The sequence below is a fragment of the Artemia franciscana genome, chromosome 16 (assembly GCF_032884065.1).
Source record: "Artemia franciscana chromosome 16, ASM3288406v1, whole genome shotgun sequence".
Lineage (NCBI taxonomy): Eukaryota > Metazoa > Arthropoda > Branchiopoda > Anostraca > Artemiidae > Artemia > Artemia franciscana.
Genome location: NC_088878.1, coordinates 30,410,906 through 30,436,190, shown reverse-complemented (window position 1 = coordinate 30,436,190; position 25,285 = coordinate 30,410,906). Strand labels below are relative to the sequence as shown.

General features: G+C 35.5%; 1 protein-coding gene across 2 annotated transcripts in view; it reads right to left on the bottom strand.

Moving 5' to 3' along the window:
- Positions 1-25,285, bottom strand: part of LOC136037339 (fatty-acid amide hydrolase 2-like) — a 206,635-nt gene that overhangs the window by 96,077 nt on the left and 85,273 nt on the right. For both annotated transcript variants that reach the window (XM_065720010.1, XM_065720011.1), the window contains exon 5: positions 9,756-9,910. In XM_065720010.1, the coding sequence (XP_065576082.1) occupies positions 9,756-9,910 (155 nt within the window). The remainder of the gene's footprint in view (positions 1-9,755; positions 9,911-25,285) is intronic.

Here is a 25,285-nt window from a genome sequence, read left to right as displayed (position 1 = left end):
CATCCTGATCTCTCCGCTCTAAGCTTTTCCCAAGATTCCCTCCCCCAACTCCCCCCCAACAACTTTGGATCCAGACGGGATCTAATATAAGAGATCTGAGTTACAAAGTCCTTCTAAATATGAGATTTCAATAAGATTTGATCACTCCTTCGTAAGTTACAATGCCTCATTTTTTCTAATTTTTCAAAATTAACCTTCCCCCCAACTCCCCCAAAGCGAGCGGACCCGTTCAGGTTATTTCAATCACGTATCTAGGACTAGTGCTTAATTTCCCACCAAGTTTCATCTCGATCCCTCCACTCTAAGCGTTTCCCAAGATTTTAGGTTTCCCCCTCCAGTTCCCCCCAATGTCACCGGATCCGGTCAGGATTTAAAATAAGAGCTCTGAGACATAATATTCTTCTAAATATCAAATTTCGTTAAGATCTGATCCCCCTTTCGTAAGTTAAAAATACCTAATTTTTTCTAATTTTTCCGAATTAGTCGTCCCCCACTCCCCCCCTGATAGTCGAATCAGGGAAACGACTATTTCTAATTTAATCTAGTCTGGTCCCTGATACGCCTGCCAAATTTCTTCGTCCTAGCTTGTCTGGAAGTGCCTAAACAAGCAAAACCGGGACTGACAGACCGATGGAATTTGCTATCACTATATGTCACTTGGTAAATACCAAGTGCCATAAAAAAGCAGAAACTTATTAATTGCTGTAGACGCTGTCATCCTAAGCCTTCACTTGCCCATAGTGCCAACTATCGTTCGCCCTCTTCTGATGTCCTTGTTTGTTTTGCTGATGAAAGCACACTTGGCACTTCGGGAAATTGCGAATCTGAACTTCGATTAAATTTTGGAAATTTGTTTGAGAGAGTAATTTTATGGTTTGATGCTTATTATTTTACCCTAAATTTTTCCAAGTCAAGTTTTTTTTTATGTTTTGACGTGTTTCTCAGATTTATCCCCAGTTATCAGAAATTCATCAGCCAAATGGGATAATTTACAGATCTAAAGATCGGTATGTTCGTCTTTTGGGCAACCTTGTTGATGAAAACTTGTCTTTCAAACGTCACATTGATTCGATCAAAATGAACATATGCAGGAGTCTCGGTATTTTAAGGAAACTTAAACATATTTTCCCTGGATCAATTTTGAAAATTCTTTTTCACTACTTGATCCAATCTTACGTTTCTTACTGTCCAGTAGTATGGATGTCAACATTTCCTTCATTGTTAAAACCACTTTCTAAGGTTTACAATAAAACTAGAAACCTCATTAAGGAAACTAATCTTTCAGGAAACTTGATCTTAAGTCACTGTATATTCTTTTGTGCGCATATTTTACTTTTTATCAATTTCATGGTGACCTCCCCCACCCCTCAAGTGTTCCGCCATCTTTCACCTCTGATCAGAATAATTATAATCTTCACAATACCAAAAATCACATTCAAGTTCCTTCTACTCCTTGTGTACGGTCAGTAATTAATCCTTTGATCGTGAGTCATATTTTGTCGAATAAGTTGCCGAATCAGCTCGAGGGTGCCAGTCATTCGGTTTGTTAAAAAAAACTGCTAAAATTTCTTTGGCTTCTTAGAGGCTATTTATCTATTTTTATTTCATTGGAGTCTATTTAATCTGCTGATCTACTTAATTAATTTAATCTATTCAATCTATTAGTCTGTTTAGTTTTGTTTTCTATAGTTGTTATTTTATTCATATTTTATTTTCTTCTCCTTTTTTCCCTTCTCTCTGTGAGTAAGTGGTTATTTTTTGTCTTCTCCGAGTAAGTGACTCGTTTATCTACCCCCTTCTTTGCGGGCCAAAGAACCTTTGGGGGGACAGTAAAATGTAATATTGTATGTGCATTTCATGATGAATGAATCTTATTTTATCTTAAACAAACCTTGCATCGAAACCGAAATTTTAAAGACATGCCTGTTTTGAACTTCTCTAGTTCTGCTGAGTAACACCAAAGCGTCGGTGGTACTATTATTTTTAATTTCAATGAGAGCTGATATTAAATGGCAAAAGTTTCTTATCTTGTCAGTTTCCAACAGTTCTGACCAAAATTGCAGTAAACTCCAGTACTACCCTTTCTATCTAACACTTCCTCCTTCTAATAACATAGTTTGCGGTATTAAGCAAGCTAAAAATGTTAATTATGCGCACATAACTCCAAGAGTGATAATCAAATTTTATAAACATGTTTAATACATTATTACCAACCTAGCGTAAAAAAAAATTACGGGATGGCTTTGACAGAATAACCTCTACAAGGAGATGGTTCCACATGGTTGCAATGAATTCGCAGTGCCTAGTTTTTATTTTTTTATGCCCCTTCTATGCATGCTTTACTATGGGTAAATCAGAGCATATTCAAGGCCTAGGGCATTTTCTTGTGACCATCAGTAATTCGAACCTGACTAATTTTGGTTTAAGTTATTTGCTTCCTATTGACCTTGACCTGGTTTTATTCCTTACACCAAGGTCAATTTCTTTGCCATTGTTGGATATTCGTCCTTATAACTGAATGATTTCAGTATAAATGCTAAAACCAGGACACTACAATTCAAAAGAGAGTTAATCACCGACATTGCCCAACTCTAGCAAGCCTTTCTCCATTGTATAGTTTTTTAGTCAACCAATCAAGCTATTAGACAGATGCTTCTTAAATTACTGAAATAGGACGTCAACAATGCATGCTCCATTCTCACGGTCTTAAATTGCCTTTACTCAGGAAACAGCATCTCTAAACCCCCTTTCCATAGGAGAAATTCCAATCCTTGAACTGTAGAACACTCAGCTATTATCCTTCTAATCAGAGATTTCCTTGCTGAAGCATAACCATTAGTTCTCCGGACATAAGAAAGATCGGGGCAAATATGTCCTTTTGAGATCTTATCCACATATAGCAAGCTTGATAGATCTCAATGATAGACACGACCCATGCTTTTCAAGTTCAAAATATTTAGTTTGAGATTGGGAATTGACACTTTGCTTTCACGAGGAGAAAAAAAAGACAAGGGCTAAAGGTGTCTACATAAGTGCAGATTGATTTTGAGCCAAGCAAGAGTGAGGGATTATGTTCCGGAAGAAAGTGCCAAAATTTCAAAATAAACACAGAAATATATGAATCAAATGAAAAAAATGTATGAAAATAAAAATTTTCAAGACAAAAAGACTTCTCTCAAATGGTTCTCAAAAGAGTAAGTTTTTTTTTCTTTTTAGGCCATTTTGATAACAGGCTTCAAAGACAACTTTTTTTGTTTAGTCTTCTCTAAGAAAAAAAAAACGTCTTTTGTACTATTCGAACTTAAGTTATCACAGCCAAAGGCAAAAGTTGCTACCAATGCGCTATCAAGTATTCCGTAGTTACGTTTGTTTTATACTTTTTGCTGTGTCCAATTACCGTTAATGCTATTATATTTTTACAAGGGGGAGCACAGAACAGGGGGAATTTTGACGTTGTCTTATTGCACTGTCATTTCATTACTGCATATATTAATAAAATTTGGGAGAAACTGAACATTCGGAAGTGGTCGAGATATGGCTAAAAAATTTTACAAATTTATGTAGCAAACAAAAAAGTAGCAAAAGTGAAAAAAGTCGCTAATCTGAGGAAATGAGCAAATAATTAATTAAAAAGCAAAGAGCGATCCTCAGCCATAAAAAGCAAAAAACTAAACATGCTTATATGCTATAAGAAAACCCATCTTCTATACTAAATGAGTAACAATGAGTCTCAATGACTCTCAATGATTCTCAATGAGTAACAGTGTTTAAACTTAACGTCGCATAGAAGAAATAATAAGAAAATTTATACAATTGTGAAAACCGGAGAATAGCAACCCCATGGAAGTAATTTTGATAATAAAGCACAAGCAAACAAAGCAAAGCAAACTTTCGCATGCAAACCGATTATGGTTCGCGTAGCGCAGGTGCCGATCTCCTGATTCTCAGCCCTCGGTCGGGGTGCAATGCGTGGTTGGGGGAAGTAATTTTGATAATAAAGCACATTATGTAATAAATTCCAGTAAAATCTATAAGATTTGTTATGCGTAACTCCAAATGTGCATATAAAAATGTAGTTTAGCCAAATTCTAGTTAATATCCTTTAAAATAGGTATGTTTTCTGAATCTCCTTTTGACTCCATTTCTTCTTTTTTTTAAATCCACAAGAAAGGAGTTTTTGATGTGTATCAGATGTCTGAAAGTGTATCACCTCCTCAAGTATATTGGCATCAGGCACGGATGCAGGAATTTTTGTTCAGATTTTTGGTGGAGGAAGGGGATAATAAAAAAATGGGAAAATTAAAATGGGAAAAAAATGGGATATTAAGATTGGGAAAATTTAGGATCTTCAAGGAGTGGCCAAAGCCACCCCACTCCTACGTACTACGAAGGCATAATTTTAGATACTCTTTAAAAGAAGGAATCTAATGGGCTGGTGCAATTAGACAAAGTTTAAAGAGGGAAAAGGCACGTAGCTTAGGTAGGTACAGTCAGCTGTAGATATCTTGAACACACTAGAACCTAAGCTAATCTCTAAAGCCAGAGATAAAACAAAACAAAAATACAAAAAAAAACATAAAAGAAGCTTTATCTTTTATCAAGCTTTAGCTGATAATCAAGATTATGTCTAGGATCTTTGTCCGAGGGGGTAAAAAAATTAAAAAACACAAAACAAATTTGTTAATATACACTTTTATTTTTTACAAGTTGAAGAAAATTTTCGTGGAGGCAGGGGGTTCAAACCAGGTAGCCCTCCCCCCCCTGGATACAATCTTTTTGATCATATTTTGTATTAAAGAGTAGCAATTACGAAATAGCGCTTACATGTATTCACTAGATCACATTAATAATTCACCAATCTTCAACAAGAGTAAATAGTACTTACCTGTTGAAAAGAACACACTCAAGAAGTTAAGTTGGGTTAATCTTAATGATATACCAAAACATAATGATAATATAATGCTTTATAAACAAAACTATGGAAACTATGACACAGAATTATGTAAATCAGGATGCACACAACGGATTATATTAAATACCTAACTTAACATTACCCCTAGCCACCTCTAAATATTAAATGTTTAATTAAAATCTAACTACATCATAGTTTTCTCACTCAAAATAAACAAATCATAAACGATTCAAACCGGTTTTGTTTTATCTTAGACAGCGTAATTCTTAAGGATGTGATGTTTAACAGACAAGTACTGAGTAAACTAACAGAATAAAAACAGCCCCTTAAGAATTAAAATGGTCAATAGAACATGTCAATTACAATACACGTCAATTACAATGCTTACGGAATAGTAGTTCCATTTTCAATTATTACGTAAGAAAAAAAACAGACTTGTCCAAGAAAGGTTTTTTTTCTTCTAAGAAACGGCGTTATATGTCTTTAAAAGAAAAAAACTATTTTTGACTAGTTATTCAAAAAAAATATGAATTCCATTTTTAGGCTATTATCTCAACGGATTATCCTCCTCCCCCAATGTGCAGGTATAAATTGCGGTATATTTGGCCAGAAGACTATCCAATACATAATCATATATTTGACTAGCCAATAGGATAGCTAAACAATATATCTAGAAAGAAGCGTCACTAGGCAAAATACACATGTGATACAATAAAAATGAATATTTATCAAGTGTAATGAATTTGAGGGGGGCTATTTTTATACAGTCAACGAGGCTGATCCTCCTCCTTGTCTACTTATAAAAAGAAACATTGTTCCTTTAAAAAGAGGAGAGAAAATGGATATGCAGGCACACATTGCTGCAGATATCTGAAGCATAATAGAAACTAAGGAAACATTCAAAATCGTGGTTGTACTAATTGCTGTAACTTAGTAAAGAACAAACAAAGCCCATAGTAACCGAAAGTTTAAAAACAGGTTTTGAAAAAAAAACAGTTTAGTGAGAAAAATCCTTCATTTAAGAGTGATTCAAGAATGTTAACTATTGTGTAGATTCACCTTATTTGTAAATGTGTGCTATAACACAATCGTAAAGGGCCACATGGCTCCAAAAATCGCACTCCTTGGGGCTATTAATGGGCTTGAAAAGCCGGGAGGCACAACAAGAGTATCATTACAATTTCCATAGTTGAAAACCCTGAACCGGTGATCTGTAATGTCATATCTTGTGTACCCGCTCTCACAGTCCCCTTAGTAAGTAAAAACTAAGATACGCGCCATACACAGGTTCGTCATTTCAGGACAGGAGGAGGAGACTGTCAGAATAAATTTTGAGAAATTTCTTAACTAAACCTTATATCCTTAAAGATAAAATTATTTTAATAGTCAGGCCTCCTAAAATTTTCCGGCCCAAGAAGCAAAACCAGCAAAAGTATACTTACTTGTGAGAAATTTAAAAATCTTTGCAGCATTGCGGCAGAAAAATTGTAGCAATAATAAAACGAATTTCTGTAAATTATATTGAAAATCCATTTACATTCTTTCAATGTCCTTTAGTTATCTAGAAGTTGCATATATTTCATATAGGACTAACATTCATAAATAATTGAGTTTTTTTTTTATCTGTAACTTCTCAAAGTTGCCGACGATAATATGCCCCTTAGACTCTTTACGTGACAAAAATTGAATATTTTTGTGGATATATTTGATGGAGGTGGGAACAAAACCTGCATTTAATGCCATATTCTATTGTGATTTAAGAAAAATCACATTGACTACTTTTATTTTCACCCACTAAGTTAGACCGAGATCTTTCGTAAGGTTTACTGTGTATATTTACAACACCAAAAAAACAAATTAATTTAGAACAAGAGCTAAGAGCTCACATGGCACTTGTAAAGAGGTCGGAAGAGCCAAGAGATCATATGGTATGAGTTCTAGAAAAATTCTAAGAATCAATAGATTGCTTTAAAAGGAAAATCAGAAGCTTAATGCCGGTCGGGATTTAAAATAAGAGCTCTGAGTCACGAGATCCTTCTAAATATCAAAATTCATCTGCCCCCCAGATGGTGGAATCGAGAAAACAACTTTATCAAGTCAATTTGTGCAGCTCCCTGCCACGCCTACCAATTTTCATCGTCCTAGCACGTCCAGAATCACCAAAACTCACCAAAGCACTGAGCCCCATCACCTAACTCCCACAAAGAGAGTGGATCCAGTCCGGTCACGTCAATCACGTATCTACGACATTTTTAAGCGTTTTCCAAGATTTCCGGTTTCCCCCTCCAACTCCCACCAATGTCAACAGATCTGGTCGGGATTTGAAATAAGAGCTCTGAGACATGAGTTCCTTCTAAATATTAAATTTCATTAAGTTCCGGTCACCCGTTATTCAGTTAAAAATACCTAAATTTTTCTAATTTTTCCAAATTTACAATCCTCAGCTCCTCCAAAGAGAATGGATCCGTACAAATTATGTCAATCTCGTATCTATAACTTGCGCTTATTCTTCCCATCAAGTTTGATCCCGATCTCTCCACTCAAAGCGTTTTCCAAGATTTATGTTTCCCCCCTCCAACCCTCTATGTTCCCGGATCCGATTCCAACTGAAAATGGAGCGTTTGAGTCATAACATTCTTCTCTATATCAAGTCTCATTGAGATCCGATCACACATTCGTAAGATACCTCGATTTTCACGTTTTCCCAGAATTCCGGTTTCCCTCTCCAACTCCCTTCAATGTCACCGGATCTGGTCGGGATTTAAAATGACAGTTCTAAAGCACAAGATCCTTCTAGGTAACAAATTTCATTAATATCTGATTACCCGTTCGTAAGTTACAAATACCTCATCTTTTCTAATTTTTCCAAATTACTCCCCTCCCCCCAACTCCACCAAAGAGAGTGGATCCGGGCCGGTTATGTCAGTCACCTATCTTGGACTTGTGCTTATTCTTTCAACTAAGTTTCATCCTGATCCGTCCGCTTTAAGCGTTTTCCAAGATTTCCGCCCCCCCCCCGTAATGATGCTGGATCCAGTCGGGATTTAAAATAAGAGATCTGAGTTTCATTGTCCTTCTAAATATGAAATTTCATTAAGATATGGTAACTCTTTACTAAGTTAAAAATACCTCATTTTTCTAATTTTTTAGAGTTAACCCTCCCCCCAAACTCCCCCAAAGAGAGCAGATCCATTCCGGTTGTTTCAATCCCGTATCTAGGACTTGTGCTTATTTTTCCACCAAGTTTCATCCCGATCCCTCCAATCTAATCATTTTCCGAGATTTTAGGTTCTATCCCCCCCCCAACTTCCCCTTCACCGGATACAGTCAGGATTTTAAATAAGAGCTCTGAGACATGATATCCTTCCAAACATCAAATTTCATTAAGATCCGATCACTCCTTCGTAAGTTAAAAATACCTCATTTTTCTAATTTTTCAGAATTAACCCTCCCCCTCCCCAGCTCCCCCAAAGAGAGCGGACCCGTTCCGGTTATTTCAATCCCGTATCTAGGACTTGTGCTTATTTTTCCCACCAAGTTTCATCCTGATCCCACCACTCTAAGCGTACGCCAAGATTTTAGGTTCCCCCCTCAATTCCCCCCAATGTCCCCGGATCCAGTCGGGATTTAAAATAAGAACTCTGAGACAAGATATCTTTCCAAACTTCAAATTTCATTAAGATCCGATCACTCCTTTGTAAGTTAAAAATACCTCATTTTTTCTAATTTTTCAGAATTAACCCTCCCCCCAACTCCCCCAAACAGAGCAAATCTGTTCTGGTTATGTCAATTACGTATCTAGGACTTCTGCTTATTTTTCCCACCAAGTTTCATCAAGATCCCTCCATTCTAAGCGTTATCAAGATTTTAGGTCCCCCCTCCAACTCCCCCCAATGTCACCAGATCTGGTCGGGATTTAAAATAAGAGCCCTGAGACACAATATACTTCCAAACATCAATTTTTATTAAGATCCCATCACCCGTTCGTAAGTTAAAAATACTTCATTTTTTATATTTTTTTCGAATTAACCCCCCCCCCCCAGATGTAATTTAATCTGGTCCGGTCCCTGATACGCCCGCCAAATTTCACCGTCCCAGTTTATCTGGAAGTGCCTAAAGTAGCAAAACCGGGACAGACCGACAGACAAGTCGACACACCGACAGAATTTGCGATTGCTATATGTCACTTGGTTAATACCAAGTGCCATAAAAAATAACAGTTTTCCTGATGGAAGTAGACAGCGAAGTTGAAACTTGAAACTAGCAAAAACTTTTACTCCGCAGTTTATGCGACATATATCTGCAAAACTAGCTCAAATAACCAGACTCGTCATATTTCCCTTATTTCTAGAATTTTGACAAACAAAACCTTTACTGAAAACTTAGCTAGCTGAGTTTTATCTTCCAAATTTTAAATTGTATACTAAAAGTAATCGATGTCATGGCCAGTGAAAAAGTTTAGAGAGCATTATAAATCAGTTTTTTGTTGTTTTTTCTGGAGGCTACTTAAGAGCCAGTCTGCTCCCAAGAGAAAATTATGTCTCTTGCCTGGTTTTGTGTTTTCAGTAAAGCGCAAGCTTTTTAAAACGATTTCTTTTTCCTTTGTCTGTAAGAAGAAGCGTCACTAGATAAAGTAGTCGTGCAATATAATCAATATATGCATCTATTACGTGTGACAAAATAGCTTGGGCTTTGTTTTCTAAAGAAGAGTGGACAGATCCTCCCCTAATCCAATTATAAGACGTTATACCTGCAAAAAAGAGGGGTTTGCAAAAACATTGATCCACAGATGTCTCGAAATTTTGAAATCTTTGAAATCACGTACAGGAATAAGAAACTTTACCTTTTTATCGAGCTGTAGCTTGGAAACATTTGGTCCAGCGAGAAGTTTGAATAAAGGCATCAAATCAACAGCGTTTCGAACAATAGGGCCTGTCGACATAAATGTGTCCAAGTCTCCCATTGCTTCTGGTTCTTGACCATGATTTGAAACGATTCCTGTAATCAAAGCTGTTTTATTCAACAAAATAATTAAATTATTGGACTTTTCAACTTTGAACTTTTTTTAAATTATTGAACTTTTTGCGCCATGGCTTAGGAGCGCCGCGGCTGGGGAATTGTCCCCTATGATCCAAATTTTAACTTTAACTCGGCTGTTTTGCTTATATGCGAGTCGGGAGGGGCCGCTTTAATTAATTTTCCCAGGGTGCCACCAACCCCAGGAACGGCTCTGCTAAGTAGTCAAGTTAATTCACGTTCAGTATAACCTTTCCCACTTGAGCACATCTTTTGCATAAGGCTAACGTAAAAATTTACCAAAACTGTCGGGCAGGAGATGAAGGGTGGGCAGAGGTGCAAGACGGGGTTGTGGGGTGGTGACTGATGGAGATTAGAATTGTAACTGTTATCTTCCTCCTGTTTTTATTTCTCTGTTATTATTTGCAATTATGCTATGGTAACTATTTGATTGATTCTTTTCAGTAGTGTATAGGCTATAGGTTATTTATTCCACTTTATTTGAAAATGTTTCAATTAATCCATTCATTTAATAGACAAGTACTTCGGTGGACTTTGGCGCGAACGCATACCCCCATAAGTTTTTCTCCAGCTAGGAATTGTTATTTTCCAATTCGGGAATTGAAAAAAAATGGAACAAAATCTAAACAAAATGTAGACAAAACGATGAATTTCTTCCATGTTTTCATAATTCGATTAAACAGTATTTGGAACTAAAGTCTTTGTCAACTTGATGCATACGAATTTAAACTCATTTGTCGGCTTGATGATTTGCACTAGCACGAATAATTTTGAAAATTTCAAATTAAATGTAATATATCTTATATTGACAAATATTTAAAGAAAAATTTTTTTCAATATGGAATTATTTTGAAAAAGTTGCATTCACAGAAATAACAGCTTTTATGTTAAAATTTTAATATCTGTACCTCTAAATTTTCTGTAGGGGTTGTCAGGGAGTTTTAGTAATGGAGATTTTCCGTATTTTACTCTTTTTCGTAAATATCATCTTCAGTTTTCACCCCTCATACTTTCAACTAATCATTGATACTTCATACTAACGGTAGTAGCAATAGGTACTTGTAACCTACCATCCCAAGATTACACCTACATTTCATTCAGGCAACCAATAGCCATAGTACGTATATACTAATATTAGGTCTTCACTATACGATGACCAAAACACATGAAGTAAAAGAGGGCTCAAAATTTATTAAAGTTTTCATTTTTAAAATATATTTAATTATAATTATTTAGACAATGTAGTTTAATTATTTATACAAAATTGTAATTATTTAGACAATGTTTACTTCATATTGTAAACGACATTTTTTTATTTTAATTATCGTTTTTATTATTAAATTATATTTAAGGAAATCTTTAAGACTGAAGATTCCCAAGGAATCACAGGGAATGTGCAGCATTAAAAATTCCGGTCTTTACCTACCGTAGAAAAAGAGGTGATGTCATCACAGCATTTAAACACCTACAAGCCAATCCCGCTTCAAACCTTCTACCCATCAACCACAACTGGAAAGTCCGGAAAACTCCTAAAACATTTTCCAACAAATAACCGACCGCAGAGAACGCTACCACTTCTACCTTAATCGTGTTGTTGTGCTTTAGAACTCCCTAAGCAAACATACTATTCCATTTCAAACCCTGTAGTCATTCAAGCAAGGTGTAGAAAAGAACTAGGAGCGAAAGAAGTGGCGTCTATACTGGATGCCCCTAAGTCCTCAACCACTTTGAACTCAGCACTGGCTTACCAACATTAACCACTTTGAACTCAGCACTGGCTTACCAAGGGGCCATTCTTCTACGCTTCCACGGTGAAATTTAAGATGATTTAGGGTAGGGTATTCATTGACTGCATACTGATCTCATGCGGTTTGACTTTTTAATGAGTTTGTGGAATTAATAGTAGCAGTATTCTAGCTCTAAATTGTTAAACGATTTATAGTTGTCACGATCATTTATAGTAACCGATATTGAGCTGCAGAATTTTTATGGCACTTGGTATTAACCAAGTGACATATAGCAATTGCCAATTCTGTCGGTCTGTCTGTCTGTCGGTCTGTCTGTCTGTCGGTCTGTCGGTCCCGGTTTTGCTACTTTAGGCACTTCCAGGTAAGCTAGGACGATGAAATTTGGCAAGCGTATCAGGGACCGGACCAGATTAAATTAGAAATAGTCGTTTTCCCGATTTGACAATCTTGGGGGGAGTGGGGGGCCAGTTAATTTGGAAAGAATAGAAAAAATGAAGTATTTTTAACTTATGAACGGGTGATTGAATCTTAATGAAATTTGATGTTTGGAATGATATTGTGTCTCAGAGCTCTTATTTTAAATCCCGACCGGATCTGATGACATTGGGGGGAGTTGGAGGGGGGAAACCTAAAATCTTGGAAAACACTTAGAGTGGAGGGATCGGGATGAAACTTGATGGGAAAAATAAGCGCAAGTCCCAGATACATGATTGACATAATCGGAACTGATTCGCTCTCTTTGGGGTAGTTGGGGGGGAGTAATTCTTAAAAATTAGAAAAAATGAGGTATTTTCAACTTACGAACGGGTGATCGGATCTCAATGAAATTTGATGTTTAGAAGGATATCGTGTCTTAGAGCTCTTATTTTAAATCCCGACCGGATCTGGTGACGGGGAGTTGGGAGGGGGAAACCTAAAACTTGGAAAACACTTAGAGTGGAGAGATCGGGATGAAACTTTGGTGGGAAAAATAAGCACAAGTCCTAGATACATAATTGACATAACCGGAACGGATCTTCTCTGTTTTGGGGAGTTGGGGGGGGGGGCTAGGGTTAATTCTGAATAATAGAAAAAATGAGGTATTTGTAACTTACGAAGGAGTGATCGGATCTCAATGAAATTTGGAAGGATATCGTGTCTCAGAGCTCTTATTTTAAATCCCGACTGGATCTGGTGACATTGGGGGGAATTGAGGGGGGCCTAAAATCTTGGAAAACGCTTAGAGTGGAGGGATCGGGATGAAACTTGGTGGGAAAAATAAGCACAAGTCCTAGATACGTGATTGACATAACCGCGACGGATCCGTTCTCTTTGGGGGAGTTGGGGAGGGTTAATTTTGCACAAATTAGAAAAATGAGGTATTTTTAACTTACGAAGGAGTGATCGGATCTTAATGAAATTTGAAGTTTGGAAGTATATCGTGTCTCAGAGCTCTTATTTTTAATCCTGACTGGATCCGGTGACATTGTGGGGAATTGAGGGGGGGGGGCTAAATTTTGAAAACGCTTAGAGTGGAAGTATAGGGATGAAACTTGGTGGGAAAAATAAGCACAAATCCTAGATACGTGATTGACATAACCAGGACGGATCCGCTCTCTTTGGGGGAGTGGGGGCGAGGGTTAATTCTGAAAGATTAGAAAAATGAGGTATTTTTAACTTACGAGGTAAGAAGGAAACATGTTTGAGAAGGAAGCATGATAAGAATACAATATGCATAACAATTGTAGCAAACAGATTTTGCATGGAACTCCCTATATTTTACCCCCCCCCTTAATGTGTAAATATACAGTCGAAATTATATATTTCCCCTCTATTCTCCCAATGCATCTCTCTTGTTTCATACCTTGTACTTATTAATTGAATTAACTGTTTAAAAGAAGAACCGGAAAACAAGTGATGGGTGACAGAATGCATTGGTTTTATATAATTTGGACAATATATTTGCTTTTTAGGGGAAGGTGGGTTGGCGGTAAAGTATAGGGGGGATCCATGCAAAAGGTGTTAGCTACAGCTATTGTGCGTATTATGAAATGTTTTCTTAACATGTTTCATTCTCTAGGCTTATACCCCTAAGCTGTAACTATTGCTGACGAAATTGGAATTCCCTAAGAAGCAAGGTCCTGCGGATGTAACTGTTCCAGTCATCTATGCAGTCAGCACAGTAAAGGGAAAATATTTTTACACTGTGACAGTCATCAATGATGATTTTACATTCATGAACTTAGCTATTGACTTTTAATTAGTTCCCATGTCCTTAGGGCACAGACAACGCGGACCCCAGTTATTGCTCACCTGTTTCAAAGGTCGCCTTTTCAAATGCGCAATTTAAATACGTATTTAAAAGGTTTTCCATGAATTTGATGAGCAGGTCATTCAAAGAATCTATGTCAAAAGATAAGAATAAAATTGTATCTGAAATGTATGAAAAAATTCCTACCTATAAAGAACGGTATCGATAATTCAAAAGGGCAAGGTAATCACTTTTGATATTATTCTAAAGTTTGGTGTTGAATATTTCGATAGCCTTGCAGATTCAAAGGACTGCAGGTACATACACAGGCTCTTGGTTCGTTTTTAGGGGGGGGGTGATTAACTTAAAAACAACGAAAATTGGTTCTATTAGTCTGTGGCCTTTTGAAAGAAAATTACTGGTACTTATGTATTATACCTAACACACTCAAGAAGGGTAGTTACGTTAATCATAATGAAATACACCAAAACATGATGTAAATATAATACTTTAGTTTATACAATAGTATAATTTGGGCTATATATTTGCAAATTAGGGGGGGAGAGAACATATCTCAGAGATGGGTAAAAAACCTAACCTTACCCCCACCCCCCTGATGTACACATATTTGGCGCAAATCATACAAGTCCAATGCATTCTGTCTCCCGTCATTTGTCCTTGTGTGAGGGGTCCAGTGATTTGGCGAGTTTGGTGCTTCTGGACGTGCTAGGACGATGAAAATTGGTAGGCGTGTCAGGGAGCTGCACAATTTGACTTGATAAAGTCGTTTTCCCAGATTCGACCATCTGGGGGGCTAAAGGGAGAGGAAAAATTGGAAAAAATTAGGTATTTATAACTTACGAGTGGGTGATCGGATCTTAATGAATTTTGATATTTAGAAAGACATCGTGACTATAAATACCTAATCTTAAATACTAAGACATCGTTATCTTAAATACTGACCGGCATTAAGCCTCTTATTTTCCTTTTTAAATCAATCTATTGATTCATAGAATTTTATTAGAGCTCATACCATATGATCTCTTGGCTCTTAGCTCTTCTCGCCTCGTCACAAGTGCCATATGAGCTCTTAGCTCTTGTTTCTTATGTTTCTATTTACTTCAATAAATAAAACTGACGCAATTAAACATATATAAATGACGCAATAAAAACCGTTTTAATTTAACATATATACACACACATATATATATATATATATATATATATATATATATATATATATATATATATATATATATATATATATATATATATATATACCGTTTCTTCCTTCTTTTAAATTTACCAAAAACTAATTTCTTTTTGTAAGCGTTAAACTATCTTATCTAGAAAAACTGACAAAATCTTTGTAATACAAAAAAAAAGAAAAAAATTTGTTATCCCGGCATCTATGCAATAGTAAGAATATATGACAGGGGGAAAGCTAGGATCTAGATAATTTAAACTTCGCCCTCTTTTCCAAGTGGTAAAATATTAATGATTTTAACGGCTTCTCTTTTATAGATACAGTTCCTTATAGGGCGATGTGAAATTTCCAATGTGAAGAGATATGATACACATGAGGTCTCTGGAGCTTCTGCCTTTTACTTGGCTAACAGTCGAATCTACGGACAATAAATTTGAGCAAATCCTCCAGAAAGGAAATACTATCACCTAAAATTCCCTTCTACGAAATTCACTTCCGTTACTTAGCTGCCAGTTCCTGTATAACACGACAAGCAATAATGATTGCTACTATCATTCAAAATATATAAAACTAAATTTAAAAAAACAACAACAAAAAACAAGGAGAATACTGACAAAAAAAATATGTTGCTGGTTTGAATTTTGAAGCAATGACATTTGACGAGAAAGAGAAAACATTTGACTCATATATATATATATATATATATATATATATATATATATATATATATATATATATATATATATATATATATATATATATATATATTTATATATATATATCCCTGAGATTTCAAACCCATTGGACAAGTGGACCTATCATTTTTTTTTCAACCTGAGAGCTTTCAGGACTTAAAAACGGTGCTGACGGATTGAGACTCCCTCAAGAGCCGTCTACTATATTGTTTTCATAGTTGTATAAAAAATGGTAATTACAGTTGCCAGTCACATTCACGTTCTCAGATTACACTTCGCAATAAGTAGACAGATAAGAAGGTGTGTGGACAGATGTTTGTGATGAGCGGAAGGCATCATGAAAAAATTTTTGAAGGACTATCGCTTTGAACTGCCTGAACTTTGAAGTGCCTCCCTCATAAAACCTAAAGGGTTAAACCTGAAAAACTTTAAGGTGACAAACATAGCAAAGAAAGGGTTACACTTTTACTTCAACTAATATGACACGATCAACCAAGTTAAAGCCCTTTATTATTGGTAAAACCAAAAGACTAGATCCCGTAAAGGAGTTAAATCTCTGCCCGTTCAACACATTTCAAATAAAAGGACATGGACGAATAAAGATGTATTTTGCCCATGGTTGATATAATCAGATAAAATTGCGAAAAAAAGAAAACGCAAAAACTTAAAACCCAGACAACTGCACTGCGCACCATCGCTTTCTTCCTATAAAATGGATTAATGTAAAATTGGTAAAGTTCTAGTTAATTGACTTCTTGCTATCTCAGAAAGGGTTTAGGTTAGGAAAATGAAACTTTCAGGGATGAATCAACAGACTAAAGTATGTCCCGTGAAGGTATTTTGAAGCAACTTACCTCTACTCCTCCCTCTAGAGGACCCTGACCTTTGATGACCTTAAAAAATATGTGTGTTATTGAAGTGAAACCATGAAAAATAGATCTTCTGCTTAATTGAAGAACAACAAAATTGTTTTCAGCTTCATAACTTTGCTCAATTATATTTTATAAGGTTCTAAATATATGCAAATACATTTCCTAAATTTTGAAAAAAAAAACATTGATATGGCTCAAAATTCTACTCAAATAACAAAAATTGCATTTTCAGAAATAAAGGCAGAGAAAAAGCAGCTAGTAACCGAAAATTTATGTAAAATGTTGTTTTGTCAAAATTTCAATAGGTATAAACCTGTCATGTTGGAAAATTTCAGGGCCCTCTAAAGGGACAAGGAGTGGAGGTGGGTACTTTAAAATACCTTCCCGGGACATACTTTAACCTGTAGATCCATCCCTGAAAGTTTCATTTTCCTAACCTAAACCCTTTCCAAGATAGCAAAAATTCAATTAACTAGAATTTTACCGTAAAATTTTTGCCAGTCAACACAACATCCAAATTACAGCAGCTAAATGAAGGAATAATAAAATAACTTCAAGATACTCTACAGAACTGGTGGTCAGTAAATATATTTCTGACCTTGAAGACAGAAAGGTGTGCCCTATCAACCTCTCCTTCTTGGCAACGACTTGGCAACAAATGTTAGCATAACGAACAAAACAATAGCCATCTTCTTTAAGACGTGTAGATTCGAACTCCCAAAACTTACGTTGAAACAGAAAATGGGCCACAAGTGGAAGAACAACAAGAAGTAAAGCTTAAAGTAGAACTACCAAACGTTAACGTCAAAGCTGAGCGGAATGAGGCGACAAAGCAGTTGTCATCAGACAAGACATTTAAGAGTTTACACTAGTCGACGAGGGGGTAGCAGAACCGGCATGTTTACTGATATTGTATAATCCCTAACCATTGGTCAAGATGGTCCTTTTAACGACGAAACTGAGGAGAAGGAACTAGCGGACATAAAGCATAAAGAAGCCAAAGCTTCAGTTCGTATTTGAGGTTTTTTTAGAAAAGAAAACAGTAATGTACCTGATAATGTTGTTTCGTCAGTTTTTTTCAATCGAAAATATGATTGTCAAGATGCTCCTTTTAACGACGAAACTCAGGAGAAGGAACCAGTGGACAATACACATAAAGAAGCCAAAACTTCAGTTCATATTTTAGGTTTTTTTTAAAAGAAAACAGTAATGTACCTGATAATGTTCTTTCATCAGTTTTTTTCAATCGAAAATATGATTGTCAAGATGTTCCTTTTAACGACGAAACTGAGGAGAAGGAACCAGCGGACAATACACATAAAGAAGCCAAAACTTCAGTTCATATTTTGGGTTTTTTTAGAAAAGAAAACAGTAATGTACCTGATAATGTTCTTTCGTCAGTTTTTTCAATCGAAAATATGATTGACACACGTGTTTCCAATGGTCTTCAGCAAAAGAAGATTGTGGACTTCCTAACACAGCCAGGTATATATATTAACTGTACTGTTATGTGTGTTTGTACACGTTTTTTTTTTCATTATGTATGCTGTGAATATTATGCATTAAAATAGTAAATAACTTGATTTCATATTAATACAGTAAGAAAGGTAATTTTAAATTTGTAGTGGCTGTAGAGAATAAATTTAACGGTTTTTTACCTCTGTAATTTGAATTTTCATTTGGTTTATTAACTTGTTACTTTTATAAGCCGAATTTTATGTAGATTAAATAAGAAAAACAATTTTTTTTTTAACTGAAAGTGAGATTTCAATTTTCATTTGGTTTATTAACTTGTTACTTTTTTAAGCCGAATTTTATGTAGATTAAATATGAAAAACAAGGTTTTTTTAACTGAAAGTAAGGAGCGACATTAAAACTTAAAACGAACAGAAATTACTTCGCATATGAAAGGGGCTGGTTCTTCATCAACGCCCCGCTCTTTACGCTAAAGTTTGACTCTTTCTCTCAACTCTACTTTTTAAAACAGTAAAAAACATTAGCGTAAAGAGCGGGGGGTTGATGAGGAAGCAGCCCCTTTCATATACGAAGTAATTTCTGTTCGTTTTAAGTTTTAATGTCGCTCCTTACTTTCAGTTAAAAAAAAAATATGTTTTTCTTATTTAATTTCTGAACGTTTTTGAATCAATGCATGTTTTGATTTTGGCTCTCCGCAGATGAATAATTAAAACAAATTTTGCATATTTATTTTTTTGGCTAAATGGCTTTCTCATAGTTTTTATCAAATGATTTTGAGAAAAAAGGGAGCGGGGGAGGAGGCCTAGTTGCAATCCGATTTTTTGGTTACTTAAAAAGGCAACTAGAATTTTTAATTGTTTACGAATGTTTTTGTTAGTAAAAGATATACGTAACTTACAAATTAGCTTACGTAACGAACTTTTGTATTGTCATGTTTTTATTACGTATATGAGGGGTTCCCCCCCTCGTCAGTACCTGGCTCTTTACACTAAAGCTTAAATTGTATCCCAATTCCTTAATCACACCAATAATTGACCCGAGAATCGCAAAAGCCGTAGAATAACTAGTTGAAATTATTAAAAATACTTTAGCGTAAAGAGCGAGGTATTAGGAGGAGGTGAGCCCCTCATATGTGTAATAATTTTTATTCGTCTTAAGTTTTAATGGTGCTCCTTATTTCCAGTTGAAAAAACTTTTTCAATTTTTTCATTGTTTTTTTTTAAATAATGCTAGAAAATCCTGCGCTCCCTTCATGGAAATTTTCCTCCGACATGACAAATTCCTCGATGGAAAGTTCCCCCAACATATCCCCCTCTTCTCAACCCCTCTCCCAACCAAAAAAAATCCCCTTGAAAACGTCTGTACACTTCCCAATTACCATTACTATATGTAAGCGCTGGTCAAAGTTTGTAACTTGTAGCCCCTCCCATGGGGACTGTGGGTGAGTAAGTCATCCCAAAGACATAGTTATAAGATTTTTCGACTACGCTGAATAAAATGGCTATCTCAGAATTTTGATCCGGTGACTTTGGGAAAATAATTAGCGTGGGAGGGGGCCTAGGTGCCCTCCAATTTTTTGGTCACTTAAAAAGGGCACCAGAGCTTTTCATTTTCGTTAGAATGAGCCCTCTCGCAACATTCTAGGACACTGGGTCGATACGATCACCCCTGAAAAAAAAAACAAAAAAAAAACAAACAAATAAACACACATCCGTGATCTGCCTTCTGGCAAAAGATACAAAATTCCACATTTTTGTAGATAAGAGCTTGAAATTTCTACAATAGGGTTCTCTGATACACTGAATCTGATGCTGTGATTTTCGTTAAGATTCTACAGCTTTTAGGGGGTCTTTTCCCCTATTTTCTGAAATAAGGCAAATTTTCTCAGGCTCGTAACTTATGATGAAACTTATATATTTAAATTCAGCATTAAAACGCAATTCTTTTGATGTAGCTATTGTTTCAAAATTCCAGTTTTTAGAGTTTTGGTTACTATTGAGCCGGGTCGCTTCTTACTACAGTTCGTTATCACGAGCTGTTTGAATGACATCTTAATTCGAACTGTGCCTAATTCAAACTATACGTAACTGCAAAAAAATCGTGGTCCTGTGAATTTCAAGTTAGCTAGAGTCGACTGTAATTGAAAGCATGAAATTAACCGCAACTGTAGAAGGGTTCCGTTCTGATGTAAGTGCACAGAAATAACAACCTAGAACTAAGAAGTAAGAGTAAGTTTTTTTTTTTTTTTTTTTTTTTTTTTTTTTTTTTTTTTTTTTTTTTTTTTTTTTTTTTTTAAGCAGCATGGAGGCAAACTAAGTCAGAAACTAGCAAATTTAAAATTCAAAGAAGTATTTATTCCCAATAGAATCTAAAGTACCTGAATAGAATTTAAAGTACTTAAGGAAGACTTTTTTAAGTTTAATTTGAACAACATGAAATTAAACTCAAACTTAGAATCATGAAAACAAAGATGAATTGAACTCTTCATTTCAAATAGGCAAGCAAACTAACTTTTCTAGCGTTCTATTTGAGAGTCAAAGTGATTGGACGGCAGCTACCTTAAGCTCACCTTGCCATTATCATTCTATCCCCAGACCTCTAAAAAGAAATGTTAACATATTAAATCGCTACAAACAAAGCTCCTGGAAGGACTTTTCACCCCCCCCCCAATTTCCTGGCAATACTCATAATGCCTCGTCTTGCCTTTTTCATCTCTGTGCCGGTCGACCTGTGAATGTAATATTTAATGCGACATAAAAAAATACTGTTGCAATATGAGGAGTACTATTAACCTCCCCTCAGCATTTGGGGTGGAGGTAATATTGAGTTATTCGGGCACTGAAATGCATTTTTTGAAGCATCTGGGCCCTCCCCTGACCTTGGCAACAAAAACACCCACAGCCCCTCCTTCATAATAGCCCATGCACACTTACACATCATTTTATAAAACTTTTTTGAAATATGCAGCAAATTGGTTTAGTTAAATTAAACTTTAAGATAAATGTCAGAAACATTTCCCGTAATAAAAAGGGAGGCATCGCCCCGCAGCACCCTTATTCAGGCTTCGTCTAAGTGAAGGGAGATAATAGAGTAATTCCTTCCCCTCTTCCCCAAAGCCTGCCTATATTTATCTGAAGGTTCAAGGACATATAGACAATTTAGCGATTGGAATGCGCTCTTTTAGGCGTCCGGAACCCCCCTCCCTCGCTTACAAAATGACCTACAGTCCCTCCTTTCTAATAGATGATGTAAAATTACACTTATTTCTCCATTTCGTTTTATTTGTCTAAATTTTTTTAGCTACTTAATTTTACGGTTGGGGGGATTTTTCAGAGGGGAATTTTCTGGCGGAATTTTCCGGAAGTTGGAGAACTTTCCGCGGGGAGGTTTTTCCACAGAAAATTTGTACGAGGGGGAGGGGTTAATCTTCTGAAAGTGGAATTTTCCACGGGGGGATTTTTCGAGGAGATTTTTCGCAGGGGGAGGGATTGTCGTGGGAATACGCCGGCCACCCAAACACGTCTGAATATTTTGACGAGTATTTTCCTAACGATCTGCTTGAGAAAATGGACTTCATCATCTTTACTATCAGAAAGAAACTAAAGAACCCCCCGAGCGTATGCTCATGAACTGAACATCTTTTTTTGCCTCTCGCTAATTTTGAATAGCTTGGCCGCACAAATTGAAAAACATGTAATGAATAAGATAGGGTGATTTTTTTTTCTGTTATAATTCCAATATTTGATTTAAGTTTCTATTGAACATGTTACTTTAAATGGCACCGCAGTCAAATTTAATATGATATTCAAGAAATTTCAATCTATTATTGATAATGCCAACATTGATGTTGCCAAGGTTTGCCAACATCGTCTGAGCCTCGAGCGGGGTACTGACTGACTGGGTAGTGACGGGGTAAGGGGTACTGACGAGCATACAATTCCATTTGCTGGAAGATTTAACCTCAAACCCCCAATCCGAATGCTCCAAATAGACCTGTGAACTATTGTTGGCTGCTTGGTCTCCAGTTTTTAAGTCTTTTTGAACATTTTTTATTAATAATGTGTGGCAGGGGTGGACCAGGTTAATCAAACTACCCCAAAACTACACAGAAGACTACAATCGTTTACTCCAAATAATCCGGGTAACCTCCAACTGTTTCCATCAATGACATTACCGTATGACTAATCAATACTTCATTCCGAAAATAAATAAGGGGAAACTATATTAATTTCTATATTAGTTAGTACAATTAGAAACTATATTAGTTAGGACAGTAAAACTTTTTTTAGTCGGTAAAATTACATTAACACACATACGCGAAAATCTGATTAAAAGAAGTGTAAGATATTTATTGAAGTTGATTATTCAATGTCCAAATTTCAATAGCAAGAAATTGTATATTTTACACCATAATCCGAGCAGCCTCCAACTATTTGCATCAATAACATTATCACTCTTACAAAGGGTACTAGAACTTTTAATTTACACTTGAATTAGCCCCCTCCAAATTTTATACGACCACCCCTTCAATATCCACAGCCTCTTGGAAAAAAGTAAATAGTTAATAAATTGAAGTCTTTTGGCCCATTATTAATGTTAGTTTCTTTTTTATATTTTCGTTTGTTGTGCTGAGGATGGTCTCTGGACATAAAACCGAAATATTCTTTTAAAAATTGGAATTCCAGTCTTAAAAGAAAATTTCCCTATTGTTTCTACTTGTAATTTGTTGTTTATATCTATGTATTTGTAACTGAAACAATAACAATATCACCTTCAATGCAACAACAAAACATTCCCCAAACATTTGCTGTAAAACTAAACTCATTTGTCCTGTAAGTTAAGTATTCTATGAAACTATTAGTGTCATGATCAAAACTTTTGAAACAAAGGAAAACGACCAAATGTATGTTACATAAATTTCACTTAATAGTTAAGTTTTCTTTTTCGCCAACCAGCCAGAAATGGGGGGAATAAACAACTTCTCATTTAAATGTCATCTCACTTATAAGGGATTTAGCAAAACGTTTACTGGAAAAATTCGATCGTAATTTGAAATTGTAAAAGAGGGAGAATATTTATGTTTGTGAAAATCGACCGAAAAAAACTGAAACATATCAGTTGCAAAAGCAGAAAATAAAGCAAAAATCGTCGCTAATCTATGGGGTGGATTCGACGCTTTAAAACTTCTATGACAATTGCCGAGAATTATTTTTTAAGATCTTCCCAAAATAAGGATCAACTTGGTTATAATTATACATAACTTAGATAAATCAGATTATATATACAACTTATTTATAAATATAGGTTATATATACAATTATATACCTTATATAAATCATCAGGATCAAAGTGTGATTGAACAGACATTGCCTTACTGATCTTCCCTTTGAGAAAAAAAAATAAAGTTGCACCTAGCAGTTTTTAAGATGTCGCCAAGCAATGCAGTAGGGTCTTTTATTATATTTTATAATCCATCAATTGTACTAATTCACTATTCAAATATCTATAAAGTCCTGAGAATCAGCTTTTCAGACAGATTTCATCATCTACATTCAGTTATAACTGCAAAAACACATTGAACAATACTAAGGCAAAATTCCTTTAAGCTTCCAGTTCAAGCTGAAGGTAACCAACAAAGCCAAAGCCTGTTGGCTTTGTCCTAATGTAAAAATTATAAAGTCCTAAGAATCAGCTTTTCGGAGAGATTTCATCATCTACATTCAGTTACAACTGCAAAAACACATTGAACAATAGTGAGGCAAAACTCCTTTAAGCTTCCAGTTCAAGCTGAAGGTAAACAACAAAGCCAAAGCCTGTTGGCTTTGTCCTAATGTAAAAATTATAAAGTCCTAAGAATCAGCTTTTCGGAGAGATTTCATCATCTACATTCAGTTATAACTGCAAAAACACATTGAACAATAGTGAGGCAAAACTCCTTTAAGCTTCCAGTTCAAGCTGAAGGTAACCAACAAAGCCAAAGCCTGTTGGCTTTGTCCTAATGTAAAAATTATAAAGTCCTAAGAATCAGCTTTTCGGAGAGATTTCATCATCTACATTCAGTTATAACTGCAAAAACACATTGAACAATAGTGAGGCAAAACTTTAAGCTTCCAGTTCAAGCTGAAGGTAACCAACAAAGCCAAAGCCTGTTGGCTTTGTCCTAATGTAAAAATTATAAAGTCCTAAGAATCAGCTTTTCGGAGAGATTTCATCATCTACATTCAGTTATAACTGCAAAAATACATTGAACAATAGTGAGGCAAAACTTTAAGCTTCCAGTTCAAGCTGAAGGTAACCAACAAAGCCAAAGCCTGAAGGGTTTGGCCCAATGGTCGCCATGAAAACAAATCCTTTGGCATTCATTACAGAACAAGCAAAGCCAAACCTACTTCAAAACATTCAGTTTCGACTATGCGCGCTAGAATAACTACTAGAACGCGCTAGGACAACTGTCATGATTATGCTTCATATTTTAGAAAAATAAAATTCAGGTTTTCAAAAATCTAATGATGTTAAATGACAGAAAAAAGACTATTGATTGCTTACCGAACGAAGGCAAATATACTTTAGGGCAGTAATGTGTTGGGAGGGGACAAGTCAGACAGCAAAACGGTTCTCACTTTTGTCAAATGTGTTGGGTCATTGGTGACAGTATTTTGTAGGGGGGTGCAAAGAATTGGTAGAATCAAGATTTTATTTTTTGGAACGAGTTTGTTGCTAAAATTAATTGGTTAAGAATAAAGATGAAAAGAATTTTGGGGAATTTGGAATAATGATGGCTTTTGTACTAATAAAGTGTAATTATTATTGTTATTACAACTAGATCGTGCAAATTTTGAAGAAATTGGTGATGGAAAAATCAGCTATACTAACGGTTGTCCCAATGGCGTGAAGCGTTTTCTTTTTTTATAGGATGAAGTAGGTATCCAATATTGGAACTAATAATACTAATACTTAATAACACTGGACATAAATACAACTTAAGTCAGTGATTTCCAAATCTTATATTACCATGATATTTGATCTTATAGTGCCTCCCTTCCATTTTACAAAATAATACAGAAATGAAAACTTTTAGTTCTATGAAATTTATTTAAGACAAATTCTT